The 15454-nt window shown below is 38.0% G+C and overlaps 1 protein-coding gene across 1 annotated transcript in view; it reads right to left on the bottom strand.

The window, feature by feature from the left end:
• Positions 1-1630: 1630 nt before the first annotated feature.
• galnt2 (polypeptide N-acetylgalactosaminyltransferase 2) overlaps positions 1631-15454 on the bottom strand; it is a 75770-nt gene continuing 61946 nt past the window's right edge. Inside the window, exons 9-16 of the mRNA XM_008124424.3 lie at positions 15022-15109; positions 14082-14185; positions 13008-13134; positions 11703-11795; positions 11293-11376; positions 9918-10044; positions 5776-5895; positions 1631-4502 (exon numbers count right to left, since the gene is read on the bottom strand). Of these exons, the coding sequence (XP_008122631.1) occupies positions 4347-4502; positions 5776-5895; positions 9918-10044; positions 11293-11376; positions 11703-11795; positions 13008-13134; positions 14082-14185; positions 15022-15109 (899 nt within the window). The 3' untranslated portion in view covers positions 1631-4346. The remainder of the gene's footprint in view (positions 4503-5775; positions 5896-9917; positions 10045-11292; positions 11377-11702; positions 11796-13007; positions 13135-14081; positions 14186-15021; positions 15110-15454) is intronic.

Raw genomic sequence — 15454 nt, 5'->3', positions numbered from 1 at the left:
GGGTGTGGGATTGCAGCCTGTGCTGGACAGGGTCACACTCCTCCTGAAGACACAGGCTTGCAGTCTGGGGATGATCCTGGATTCATCACTGACCCTGGAACCCCAGGTGTCAGTGGTGGCCAGGAGCGCCTTCGCATTATTAAAACTTGTGTGCTAGCTGCGCCCATAATTTGAGACACCAGATCTGGCTATGGTAGTCCACGACTTAGTTGCTTCCCGTTTGGACTACTGCAATGCTCTCTATATGGGACTGCCTTTGGAGATAGTTTAGAAGCTGCAACTAGTTCAAAGATCGGCGGCCAGGTTACTAACTGGAGCATCGTATCATGAGAGGACGACTCCACTGACTGCTGAGCCCTATGAGGAGCGGCTTAAAGAGCTTGGCATGTTTAGCCTGCAGAAGAGAAGGCTGAGAGGAGACATGATAGCCATGTACAAATACGTGAGGGGAAGTCATAGGGAGGAGGGAGCAAGCTTGTTTTCTGCTGCCCTGCAGACTAGGACACGGAACAATGGCTTCAAACTACAGGAAAGGAGATTCCACCTGAACATCAGGAAGAACTTCCTCACTGTGAGGGCTGTTTGACAGTGGAACTCTCTCCCCCGGGCTGTGGTGGAGGCTCCTTCCTTGGAGGCTTTTAAGCAGAGGCTGGATGGCCATCTGTCGAGGGTGCTTTGAATGTGATTTCCTGCTTCTTGGCAGGGGGTTGGACTGGATGGCCCATGAGGTCTCTTCCAACTCTACTATTCTATGATTCTATGATCTGCTTCTGAGCTAAATACAAAGTGCTGGTTATTACCTATAAAGCCCTAAACAGTTTGGGCAGAACTGCTTCTCCGTAAACAAATCAGCTCTAGCATTGCAATCTGGGGAGGAGACCTTCCTCTCGGTCCCAACCTCATCTCAAGCACTGCTGGTTGAAACGAGAAAGGGGGCCTTCTCTGTGATCGCTCCCCATCTCTGGAACTCCCTCCCAAAAGAACTAAAAACTGCCCCTCTCTCCTTGTCTTCAAAAAATTGCTAAAAACCCATCTATGCATTCTGCCATATGGAGAAGAGGAAGACAAACACGTCTTGACTTACACCCTCGCATAGCTATGTTAAATCTTGTCTAGATCAGGCATGGGCAATCTAAGGCCAGGGGGCTTAGTTTGCCCATCATTTTCGCTTTGAAAAAGCTAAGGTTAGAACAAAGACAACATTGCATTGCAATTTGTGGTCCTCCCAGCCAGGCCCACAATGTGACCCCAAGGCCCATGCCTGAACTACGTGCATCCAACCGTTTGAGCAAGACTAAAATAGAGTTCACATTAGAGCTTGACGAGTAACTATCTGAGATTACAATTCATAAAGCATCCAAGCTCATATACCACCTTGAGTCCCCTTGGGGAGATAGGGTGGGATAAAAGTTTACACACACACACACACACACACACACACACACACATATAGGCAATTTGGAGTTTCACTGCCAGATAACATCAAAATGTTCTGATTTATAGATGTGTTACATAAAAGCAGACTGGTCAAACAGATCAGAAGTCTTAACTGAAATTCATGTATTGAGATTTAAGGTCTGAAGTCTACAGCACACACACACACACCAGAATCACAGAAAATGGCGCCATCTTATCTATAAAGTATTTATTTCCTTAAGTTAAACAAACAGGTTTTTTCAAGGATGGTTTCCATCTATAAAATGAACAAAATACAAGCTTTGTACAGCAGATTTTAAAGAACCAACTGAAACAACAGTTCCCAAACTGGATTTAATTTGCAAAATGAAATTCACATGTACCACCATCATTTTCGCTTTGAAAAAGCTAAGGTTAGAACAAAGACGACATTGCATTGCAATTTGTTTGGGGGAAGGGGAGGGGAGAGGAGGGGAGGGGAAAGGAAAGTATTTGGCTATTTTAAATGTCTAAAGTTATTCTCCACCATTGGCTGCCATTTCATACCCACAGTTCACTTCAAAGGTTTCTGAACAGGACTCCTTAGAAAACCCCACTACTCAGAGGTTGTGTGTGACAGTCTTGGTGCACTGCACCTGAAATCCATACACTTTTTATTTTTAAAGAATGAAATTACAGTAAATAACTTTGGCACACTGTGTCATGTAAACATATCTAACATCATATCACCGTTTGTGTTCTGACCAAGGGACCACCCAACAATATCAACCACAGCGTAGTCTCAAGATGGAGATCATTTCTGTCTAACATCTCTAGAACCTGGGGAAAAACCTTTCCCATTTACAATACACAGCTGGCATTTAAACTCTTTAGGAATAGGGAGACATTACAAAATTTACTAATGAATCTGGTTAGGTAACAACTTCCAGAACTCCAGCAAACAACAGCTGGTATGACTGTCAGGCTTTTGAATCACAAGAGGGAGAACTTAAACATATAGCTTAATTTTTCTCCCAGAAACATTGGATTATATAGCTATATTGCTATCTAGCTAAAAGTCCAGTGCTAATTCCAAAGTAATGACTTCACTTCAATTGCCATCTTCATCTCAAGTCTTGAGATGCTAAAGAAGAAGAAAAATAGAATTTCTTTTTCTGCTGCCAAGATCATATTTGAACAGAACATATGTGAGAGTTTTCAATACGGAGAGGAAAAATTAAAAGGAAAGAGGATAAATTTCACACTCTTCATCCAAAGAAAAAAGTGCTATAGGGCCATACCATGTTATGTTCATACAACATCTCAAAACAGTACCTGCAGAGATCACAAGCATGCCATATAAATCCAAATGTATACCTGCCTATTTGAGACGGGACTAACATTTTAAGTCCTTCTTTGCATGGAGAGATGCTCATGTTTATGTTGCAAACACTGCAGCTGTCAGGGAAAATGCAGCTTATAAAATACTCTCAGACCCACACAGTCCAAGGAGAATACTGTCAAGACATGATTGCATAATCATTTGTCTTTGTCCTTTTGTAATCACCAGAGGGCATCTTAGGGATGCTACTTTCATTTTCTATTTTAAAATCTTACATAAAGACATTTTTCAGAAGCATAGGCCTAGCCAGAGGGGTGGGAAGAAAACAGCCAAAAGTGGCAGCCACCTCTGACATTATGTTGATATAAAAATAGCACTGGACTGAAATGACTGCTTTCAATGTACTACTTGCGCCCACACTGCAGTCCTACAGCCCATTCTGAAGCACTAGTTAGGAGACTGACAAAAGAGAAACCCTAAATCATGATAAAACCAAGAGCAGGTGCATCAACAGCTTCAAGGCTGATATTTAGTAGCTAGCTGCTCATGCTTCCACAAGAAGGCTACTATGGTCTTGTGCTATCTGTCATTCTGATGACGTTTTAAGAAGAAAAGAAAGGAGAAAAGAAAATCATACTGTGAATACCTTCTAAGGACTAAACCCTCACAGCTGCATTATTCCCGTATTATTATTTTTTAAAAAGCGAACTATTCCTGTAAGACAAAGTAGTCTGGAATTGCCCAACACAAAGACCAAGTTTACAGAGACCCAGAGCGCACGGAATGAATTCCTCAACTGGAGGTGACAATGCTGGTGAGATGAAGCGTGCAAGCCCCTTCTGGCCATTCGATCGCCCCTTCTACAGAGGCCTGGTGTTTCTCAGGAGGATGAAGCACAACGTAGGCATACTTTACAAAGCAAAAGCATCCAGTGTTTGCATGAACCCAACTCAGCAGCACAGACCTGATTCTTCACAGAGCTTTGTTCCTCTATTACAACATGTCCCATCCACTTTCCGGTAAAGTGTTAAAATGCTTTGTTGATAAATTACAGGATGATGGAAAAATTGATAGAAAGTTGTAAAGTTTGACAATATATATATATTTATATATAATGTTTATATTTAGAGTCCTGTCATAGAAAAGTCCATGGTCAAATATACAAAGTACACGTGGTAAAACCTTCAAAATGATTCTTTGATTTCTGGAAACCACAAACACCGATTTCTATGTAAATGGAAACTGCCAATAATCTTCTCCAAGCAATTTACTTCCCTCCCAATGATTCCCTCCCCTCCCTCCCTGTGTGTGTGGAAGCAGTTTCCTACTGTACACCTGCGGTTCCTAGGGATGTTAACCATTTGCTGTGTAAGTACTAGCTTGAAGCTGGAAAGGAACTGGTCAGCCTTTGTGGTGGAAGGGAGTGAGAGAGCTGTGCTGCAGCTACATCTGGTCAGACAATGGCAGGGTCCCCAGTTCACTTGCTTCCCTTTTGTTCACTTTGCTTTCAGACAAAGATGGAATACTGAGGTATATAAAGTTATCAGTAATGCAATCAAAATGTTGCCCAAGGTTTAGGAAATGAGACAGTATTTCTGTGCAAGCCCTTCTACTGCTGTAGATTAAGTGTGAATTTCCACTGCTGTGATAGCGAAGGATTGCAAACTTCAACAGTCAGGCCACCATTTTTGGCATTTCGGCTGTCTAAACACAGGTTACTGCCCACGTGCCTCAGTTTGGCATTGCTTTCAATTTGTTCCCATTTCTAGGAGAGAAAAAGAAAGCAAAAAGTTATTCGGATTCAATGAATTAGGATAAAGGAAAAAAGTCCTACTCTGCTACCAATGTTCTCTTTAGCATTACAGTATAGACTCCTGGAAGCTCCATGTTGTATTTTAAAAAGCTTCAGGCTATGAGATTTTGAAAGATAACTAATAATGTGGTGCCTGCAAATCAAATGACATTCAAAGTTACATGCTGACATGTCGCAGAAATAAAATCCATTCCTTCCCCTCTAAGCCACCATCCATTCACTTTCTCATACAAGACATTCTAGAATCTCTAATACAATCTTCTGGAATAACAAAACTTCACAACTTTATATGAAGATACAATGGGAAGAGTGCTGGGGAGGAATGAATTCCAGAGCCATCCTTATTACCAAAGCCAGCCAATCTGAGAGTATAGCAGAAAAAAAAGTTGAAACTGGACTGTTTGTTATAAGAATCATGAAGGAGGCTAATGTTCTATAAATACAAAAATGAGGACACAAACAGTAACTGGGAATATAGAATTATGGTATAAAGTTTAAATAATTTTATAATGCTTGTGAAAACATGTCACCTTGGGATTACTATTGATTAAATGAAGGAAATGAACGATATATGGTAAGAACTGGCAGGCAGGAAGAATGTGAAAGCCAGGGATTAAATTGCAAACGTAGTAACCTATGTAGCTAGGGTTTCTAGTTTCTCAGTGGACTCAGAATCACAGAATCCTAGAGTTGGAAGAGGCCACAAGGGACATCCAGTTCATCCCCCTGCTATGCAGGAAAATCTCTAGAGCAGATAGACTGTACCACACTCCAAGGCAGCATTTTTCATTGCTGATCAGCTCTTACCCTCAGGATAATGTTACCTTTGTTCAAAAAAATCACAAGATATAATCTATCAAAGATGTCTATACATAAAAATTTGTCAAAGGTCTGCAGGATGTTGAGTAGGAGAAGGTGACTAGATTTGCACTCAGCTTTGGGATATGAGGATACACGTAAAAGGGTAACTGATCAAATGAAACTGTCACTGGATTTATGTGTTTCTGGCTCCTCCACTCCTCACTGCCAGAAACAGAGCCTACTGGGATTGTAAGAAAGAAAATTGGCTAATTTGCAGGGCAGAGAGACCCCCCCCCCCTTTCCAAATGAACTATGCTATTAATGTCTATATTCTAGTCTGGCTACAGCTGAGTGTACCCAGAGTCTGGAAAGAAGAATAAACATCTAAAGGAAATGTCAACTACATTTATACCCAGATACTGACCTGTCTACCATCGTTTTCTCTACAGCCCTGAAGTTTTATGAGTGAGCCAGGAGCTCGGTCTACAACAGTAAGGCACAAATCCATGTGTTTCACTGACTTGTCCTTTGTTAAGGCCCATTCCTGAAATACAGAAACAATTCACAATTACATCGATATGGCATAATGCTTTAAAAATTCATCAGTTTGAGTCCCTTCGGGGAGATAAAGGGGTATACAAATAAAGTGTTGTTGTTATTTTTATTATTAGTTTTCATTTTCCTGACTGCTATACCGGAAAAGCCACAAAAATAGAAACATTTTTAGAAACAAATATCTGAGCCACAATGAAAGCTACTGGTATTTCTTGTACTTTCTACATAGCAAGAAACATTTAACTAATTTACCACAGAGATTTGGTGTGATCCTTTGCAAGCTCAATGTTAACTTGGGATTTTTTTCCAAATAATTCGGTGCTACATCCGTTTCAGCATTGGCCAATACTACCCTCTGCTGGTTCTACAGCACAACAACATTTAACCAACTCAAACCAGCTTTCAGCAAGCATCACAGGAACATATTATGATTAGAAAATACAATATAGATCTGTTCACACTTTGCTCCACCCATAATAAATTAGGGAACAGAACAGACAAGGAGACAACTTTTGATCTGTCTATGGCATTTTATACCTGTCCTTGCAAAACCTGTAATATATGGTATTAGGGACATATATCAAGCCACTGCTGATTCAGGATTCCCTCTGAATATATACTGAGAGTTTCTTCCCATTTCTGCCTTATCATGATGTAGCCCTTTCTTACATTGGATAATAGCAATATCATGCCCTTTTCCCTCTTGTTTCCTATGAATATGTCAATTTTGTTTTACTTTCAGTATGATTCCTGTCTAACTGAGGTATTCTCATCCAAATAACCACAAAGCTACTGATATATTACTAACAGTTGTATCCAGAAGATTCAATTCACATGACTCAAAATATATAGGCATGCTTTTGCAATCTACATATGGTAGATGCCATCACATGGAATCTGGTTGTATTGTGAATAAGAACAGGCCAAAGAAATCCAGTAAGTGACAGAGCTAATAGGGTTATGTCAAGAAGTTTCTTAGTGACAGTGGCAATTGCATGAAGCCTAACAAGTTGAAAACTTATACTAGCCAGGATCTATTTCCAAAATATGATTTCTTTTCATTTCACTGATATACTCTTCTCAGTATAATCTTCTGTTTCCAAGTTGAGCCTTTTGTTCCAACAATGAGTAGAGCTAAACTCATTTTTCAGCATTTTATTGCACTCTGAATGCCGCAGTAATAAATAGGTCGGCATAATTGCATTTGATTAACTACACGCTCTTTAAAATAACCATTCATCAATTTTTGCTAGGCAACTTTCCAATGCTATGGGAAAGTATCACTTTTGGAGCCTTAATTATAGACAATACATTTGAGATTGCTTAATCTTTCCGAAAAGTTTTTTTTAAAGAAACCTAATGGCCCACATTCCTTTTTTCCAGCCAATGACAATTGGAAACCAAAATAGTCACCCTTTCTCATGGCTGAAAAATATGTTCTTCAGCAACGTATTTTAAAGATACAAGACCAAGGAGATAAAATGCTAACCAAGAAGGTGCAATAAACATTTGGTACATTTGTGATGCCTGAAAATCATTGTGGCACTTGGAAAAGCCAACTAGAGGTTCAGCTTCTTTTATGAGTCATATTGGATTCTAAAATACAGGAACAAACTATCCTAAATCCAATTAATCCTCAAATAGAGTAAACTCACTAAACAAATGGGAACATTCTAAGTCAACGCTTATGCAAATTCCATTGATTCAGTTGATCTACTTTAACTGGGACATAATTGAATTTAAGCATTCGACAGCACTTCTGCTACAAGTGAAAACTGCACAGACAAACATGGCTATTTTAACACTGCATTACTTGCAGACTATTATACACCAGAATCTGTAATATTCAATCTGAAAACATTTTCCCTCTGAGCTGTGAAATTTGTGCTTCAGTATTCACATCAGAAATTTCATTGATTTTTGTTTAGCCAGATCATTTTCATATGCTGTGTCACCAAAATGGATATAGAAATAGAAAAAGCCCTACAATAACTCACTGAGAAATGATAATTACTATACAGGCAATCCCCAGGTTACATACAAGATAGGTTCTGTAAGTTTGCTTAAGTTGAATTGTATGTAAGTTCGAACAAGCCCAGTGTGCACTGTTGGCTGTCAAGGACTTAGTGATTGCTTCACTCTGGCACTTTGGATTGATACTTGAAGACAATTATTTTTATCTGCAGGTACTGCTGTGCTTTATGGAATTTTAAATCTTATTATGTGACGTTTTTAGGAGAAAGTGTGGGTAAAATGTATGTTGTCATCGTTTTATATGCTTATGTAGTGTGTCTTTTATGTGTGTGGCACTTTGGAGTGCTTTTGTGAGCCGCCCCTTCAGGGAGATTATTATTGCGCAAGGGGAGAACCACAGTGATAAAAAGTGGACTCGAAGTAATTTGGCCAAAAAAGATGTGAAATGCAGTTGCTTCTTTGCTTAGAATTCCTTCTTTAAAAACAAAAATGTTGGAGAAATATTGATAGAAAGAAAGAGGAAAGGGCTTGGGAAAAATATTGATATGGAGAAAAGTGTACACCAATAGAGCAACACTGAACTAAGAAAACATGAATTAGTAACTTGAGCTAGGTAAGCTCTTTAAAATACGTAATTTGTCCTTCTTGTCTCAAATAGATTGTGAGATAATTTCCTGCGTCTCAATTAATCTTAATATCCAGAGGCTGACAATGGAAATCTGCTGAAATTTCAGGTTCTCTCCCACATACAGTAGTCTCTCGCTTATCCAACCATCACTCATCCAATGTTCTGTTTTATCCAATACAGTCTGTATTTAAATAGTCAATGTTTTTGTAGTCCATGTTTTCAATACATTGCCATGTTTTGGTGCTAAATTCGTAAATACAGTAATTATTACATAACGTTAGCATACACTGAACTGCTCTTTCTGTTGATTTATTGTAAAACATGTTTTAGTGCTTAATTTGTAAAATCATAAAGCAATTTGTTATTTAATAGGCTTTTCCTTAATCCCTCCTTATTATCCAACATTTTCGCTTATCCAAAGTTCTGCTGGCCTGTTCATGTTGGCTAAGCGAGACTCTACTGTATGTGCACAGAGACAATATCTGTCCCCAGCAACAGAATTCTCTAGAATTGCATGCCATGTCTTAATAACATTAAGCAATATTGTACAGTACTTCCAAAATCTTTATGTTAAGATTAATCTTTGGGATGTACCCAATTGGTGTTCCCTTTTACTAATAAACTGGTTCTTTGATGCAGCTGGTTCTTCCATCAATGGATCTGAGATGATTCCCATTCTCTCTCTGTACAGTTATTACCCCAAATTCTCCTTTTATACTACAGCACTTTTATCTACCTCATCAGACTTTAATTATGCACTCCTCGCACCACTGTCCAGCCTTTTACTATTTTAATAGCTATATTGTTCTTATTTGGTGGTTTTATTTACCATTACATTATTGTTTAAAATGGTGGTTTAATCTGTGTAATTTTAAATGTCAATGATGTTTGTTTTGTTGTAAATGTATTTTATCTTGTTTATTGTGGAAATTTGGGCTTGGCCTCATGTTAGCCACCCTGAGTCCCTGTGGGGAGATGTAGGTGGAGTACAAAAATAAAGTTGCTGCTGCTACTGCTGTTGTTGTTATTATTATTACATTTTCACAGAACTGCTCCAGACATCTGGAGACTCCTTGGGAAAGTGTTATTCGGGATGCAGCTTACAGAAGCCTCTTTTAGGTCAAAGGGCTTCCATTAGAAAATGGCCACTAACTGATATGACACTTTATATTATCAGTAATAAAAGAATTGTTACAGATTGCTGAGACATCTGCAGATATAAATCACTGTATCCCAGAACAGATTCTTAAAAGTAATTCCTGCTTTGGTAAATCCTAGAAAGTAGACAAAAATCCTCTGAAAAATAAAGGTCTGTACCATGAAATATATTTTCACTAAGGTACAGTAAAAAAATAGAAATCAAGTTGATTTCTCACAGCCATTTACACACTACTAATTGCTATACCAACCTGGTTGCCCCCAGCATTATGACATTCATAGACGCCAACAACGCCATCTGCAAAATGGCCTAAAGTGTCAAGGCAATTAGTTCCTTGCTGCAAAGCCCCAAAAGCTATATCTTGGTGATCAGGTACCCTGAAAAACAAAACAAAAGAACAAAACAAAAACCTTTAATTCTGATGTCATGTCAACAAATGTCAAAATTAAAAACCCACTATGCCTTGATAGCAACCCAGATGGTATGCCTATATTTAATTTTAGCATACACGTTTTTCTTATATAAGTTCCACCTTCTCCCCTTAACTTACATTCAGACTGAACTAAAAGAAAGTTATGTTTGTCAATATCTTGTATATAGAATAAGATATTGACAATCTAAAAGTATGATGCTATGTTGGTCTGATTATAAAGTATCCTATTTCTCTACATGTATGGACAGCCTACATTCATGCAACCCTCCATGTCACTCAGTTCACTGTACCATCTCTTTTGAATTACTTCCATGCATGGAATTAAATGGGACAAATAAATAGCAAGGCAAGCCCCATCCACTATCAGCTTCTTCCATCACTGGTTGCCAAACAGACTTTCTGACTGGGAGAATATTCCTTCATACGGAAAACTCTTCCTGCCTAGGAATAGGAAAAGGTCTTTCTATACCATGCTAGCTAAGGATGCATTCGTGTGTGCATGTATATGTGTATATTATATACATACATTATATATCTGTGTGTGTGTGTGTGTGTGTGTGTGTGTGTGTGTGTGTGTGTGTGTGATCCTGTTTAATGAGAATACAAAACATCAGCATTTCTGACTGCTAGTCAGCATCAGATCTGTCACTAAAATGGCTAGGCTTGGCCAAAAGTAAAGAAATGTCTACCTGTTGTACTCCAAAACCTTTGATCTTATCTTAGCAATTAACTGTAGTTTACCATGCAACTTTTTCACAACTCCATTTGGTATTGTTGGCCACTACCTCTACTTGGCATTGATATTAAATAAGTAGCTTACTCTAAGCAACACCATTTTTACTTGTTGCACATACCAAATATTAGAGATCTTGAGAGTATACTGAAAAAAGTCAATAAAATACAGTTGGTTCTCATCCACAGATTCAACAAACCACAGCTTAAAAATTTATTTTTAAAATCCTTAAATCAGATTTTGATTTTGCCATTTTATAAGGGATACATTTTACTACCCCTGTATATATAATGGGGATTTTGTATTCATGGATTTTGGTATCCACGCCATGCACTGGAACCAAATCCTGGCAGGTATCAAGGGCCCACTATAGTCTCAAATGACAAGGAGAGATAAATACAAGTTTCCAGATCTCACATGGATTGGAAATCTTAAATTGAACACACAGCAAGTACACACCTTAACTCAGGGTACACATTTTCAAGATACCACTTGAATGGTTTGCAGTTAAGTCTCTTTTTCAACTCCAATCGGCTTTGAATACTATTGAGAGAAGAAAAACATTATTTATTTGTTTTTTTAAACAGCAATTTTTGAAAACTGACACAATCTGTTATTGTATTGAAATGTTTTCAATGTAAGCCATTTTGAGTCTCCTTGTGGAGAGAAAAAGTGGGTATAAATAAACATAAACATAATAATAATAATAATAATCTGTGTACTGTTATTTTTGTAGTTAAAAGTATCTTAACTAATTAAAGAAGAGATTTAAGAGAATTGGTTAAGAATTAATAGATTATCTTTTATATGTCATTTCCAAAATCAAGTGGCCCAAAATTGTCTTGAGCAATACAAAATCAACAACTTACTTGCCATAAGGTACATTTCTGGCTGAAGGCACTGCTGCATAATAGAAGTTTTTGTATTCATCCATCCAGACTTCTGCTGCTCTACGTGTATTTCTGGAAGCATTTCAAAACATGGAATTTATTTGTGCACTTATTCTTTTCACCACAGGTCACAAGTGCCATCAAGGTCATTTTTGCGACCCTTGGAGCAAAATCATTTTTTTTTTCATAATAAAATAATCCCCCTCCTACAACTGGTAACAGTAGTCACTGATACACTAGTTTTAATTATGAAAATATATTTCTGGTCACCACAGAATCCTTGGGAAAGCCTTTCCCAACCTTTCTTTACTAATCTGAGTACTACATATCTTTTGACATTTAGACTACTGTAAGAACAGAATTGTGTGTGGACATGCTGCATGCTAGTGGTTCTTATACTTTTCTTTACCCTTTAAGTATCTTTTGTCAGCATGTAACCCCTCCAAGATTAACTCAGGATTTAAAATTCTAAAGTACATCAAATGCTTTTTTAAATTTGCTTATCAAGGCTCTTAAAATTATACTTCTAATATAATATGTTTATTGGAATGATCCAATAAGGCAACTTTAAACCAACATAACTGCTTAACTTGCATTCTCTAGGGCTGAAATGTTTCTGATGCAAGCCTGAATTGTTGTCGGTTGGAAAGTAAGGACTGAGAGGAAGAGAGAAGAGCAAAGGCTGGCTTGCTGTACTATTGTTCAGTCTGACCCTTTCCCATGTGGCTCTATATTTGTGCTGAATTTTTAACTTGTATTACTGAGTTTTAAAAATGATTTTTTAAAAATGTAATGGTGTTATGATTGTTTAATTGCATTTTAACTTTTTATTATCGAGTTTTTAAGCTTGCCCTGCATTCCATGCTGATAGAAGCATGGCATATAAAAGCAAAGAATCACAGTTATGTGACCTTCCTTTTTTGTGTGTGTCAGGAGTGACTTGAGGAAGTGCAAATCACTTCTGAGGTGAGAGAATTGGCCACCTGCAAGGACATTGCCTGAGGACGCCCGGATTTTTGATGTTTTACCATCCTTGTGGGAGGCTTCTCTTATGTGCCCACACGGGGAGCTGGAGCTGACAAAGGGAGCTCACCCACTCTCCTGGATTTGAACCACTGACCTGTCGGTCAGCAGTTATGCCAGCACAAGGGTTTAACCCATTGCAACACCAGAGGCTCTAGTTATGTGATCTGAAAAAGTTTCAATGCACTTGAGTCCCACTTGGCATTTCTTTGGGTAAGGACTGAATCCTAGCTTTCACAACTTAACTTGAAGCCAAATTACCTTGCAAAAACAGTACCGCTTCCTCCTGGGAAGGTATAAGGATGTTGCTTGCGAAACACATGGCCAACCCTGCTGCATGGGATTATTTCAAGGCTTCCACCACACTGCCACACACGGAATGAAATTTCTGTCATCAGGGGAAAAGCAATAAAATTATACACAAGAAGAACACATTTCGTCATTTCCTTTTTCTCCTCATATGATGCTTTTTGGTCTCTAATTACACAATACTCCTAAAAGCAATCTCTAGAAATTTTACTGGATTTCACTGTTTCCAATAAAGAAGAGTTCAGATCAATCTCAGTTTTGTCTGCCTTTTTAAAAAAGAAACAATCTGATAACCTTATGCCATCTATATAGTTACGTCCTTTCAGAAAGAATAAGCATTTTTTACCCTTGTGGTTCAAATGACTAAAAATGCTTAAATGTTTAATAGCCAACCATGATTTTATAGATGTATGTAATTGCTTGGCTCTTATGCGAACACCTGGAAATAAGGACCAATAATGAAAGTGTCAGCATAAAAAGAACGATCTTAGAAGTGATAATAAGATATATAAAATCACAATCCATCTTGAAACAAGGTGCCAAGTATCTACTAGGGCTGATAATAAAAATTAATTAGTTCAGCCCTCAGGTAACTACGTTCTAATAGATTTCTTAAAATATACGCACAAGATGATTAGGCCTATGAGCTATGTGCCTTTCTTAAGCGTTTTAAAATTCTCTTCAGTGAGACACTTTGGCAGTAATATTTAATTAGTTAAAAAGAATGAATTTTGAAGTTATCTACAACTTTTGAAAAAGATCCCTTAATTCTTTTTTAAAAATTAATTTTGAGGACAATGTCTATTTAAGGCATAATCTCCCCATTCAGGTTTTCCCCCCCAACAAAGCTCTGGTTTTAGAATAGAGACTTGATGTGGTTGACTCTTTGCCAATAATCCACTTAAAGTATTAACTATCATTTTAATCCAGTCCAGACAGAGATCTAAAGGCCATGAACTCAAAAAAAATTAGGTTACCTTTCAATTTACTTTTCTTCAAAAAATAATTCTCAGGAAAGAATCATACCTAGATTTTCTCCACCCCATACGTCCATCATCATATCGTATTTTCCCAGTTCTTCGAAGTAAAGCTTATCCATCACAAAAAGCCCGCCAGCAATCATTGGTGTTCTAAGGAAATAAGAGTAGAAATACACATTGTCTATTACCACAGGATAATCAGATTTATTAAAACCTCAAACTGAATATTTCTGTTTGTATTACAAACGAAACCTTTTTGTTATGTTCTGGTTATCTATATTAGAGGAGTCTGTCTCTAAAGTCCTTGAGCAGTGATTCTCAACCTCTGGGTCCCCAGATGTTTTGGTTTTCAACTCCCAAAAATCCTAACAACTGGTAAAGTGTCTGGGATTTCAGGGTGTTGTAGGCCAAAACACCTGGGGACTCACAGGTTGAGAACCACTGCCTTAGAAGCTGTAGTTATTCCCTGAAATTTGCAAATGTGAAGCTCATATGACACCATTATGGCACCAGATACTAGTCTCTTTCCAAGATCTTTAGGGCCTCTCCAGTTTGCAGATGATTTGAATTTAGGCCATACAGGGACTAGATCCAGTCTGCAATGTCGATCTACTCTCCCTCTGTGATAACAGAAAAAAAATAGAAACACCGTCACCTAGAGATATATACAAATTGGAAATAGTGCAAATTTCTTCTCTTACTGTCAGCCAATAATTCCAAGAGGTGGCTGAGTCCTAGTATACATTTCTGTTCCTTTATCCCTAGAACAAATACATTTAATGCCTTTTAATAACTATGCACATCTATAAAAGAAACAGGATTTGAATTCTCCAACATTCTCTGCGAGTTTAGTGTTTCATGGTGTACAGGCTAATTAATTCAAGAGCAGTCTGCCACGAATAACTTGGGAGATGGTAACTCAAAGTTGCACTTACTAAGAACAACAACATTGTTTAGTGAGGGGAAGGGTGATGGCAGAAACATACTTTATGGGAGCGACTGGGTTTCCTTGCCGTGCTCTTCTTTGTTCTGGTGTCATGTAATCCCACTTGAATACCAAATTCCAATCAAAGCCTAAAAGATTGCATGGAGAGGAGAAAAGCACAGGTCAAATATTACATACACAAGTCAGATACTATAATAATTAATTTCCCTTACCCTTTATCTATTTGCTATTCCAATATTACACTGGAAGGAAGCAGTAAGCAAGATACAAGGGGGAACTAACAATTTGTGAGACCCAAATGCACATAATTCCAGTCTCTTGTCTTTGTTGCGATAGTTCACTTTTATGTACTTAAAAGGACAGCATCACTATTTTGCTGATCGTTAAAGTGCTACAATGATGTCTCCTTAAATAAGGGAAAGCTCTGATAACCATTCCTGTGCTCGCTTAATGCCCCCCAGATGTTCTGAATT

The sequence above is a fragment of the Anolis carolinensis genome, unplaced genomic scaffold, assembly GCF_035594765.1.
Source record: "Anolis carolinensis isolate JA03-04 unplaced genomic scaffold, rAnoCar3.1.pri scaffold_32, whole genome shotgun sequence".
Classification (NCBI taxonomy): Eukaryota; Metazoa; Chordata; class Lepidosauria; order Squamata; family Dactyloidae; genus Anolis; species Anolis carolinensis.
Note: the sequence above shows the minus strand (reverse complement) of the source record. Positions and strands in the feature narration are given on the sequence as shown.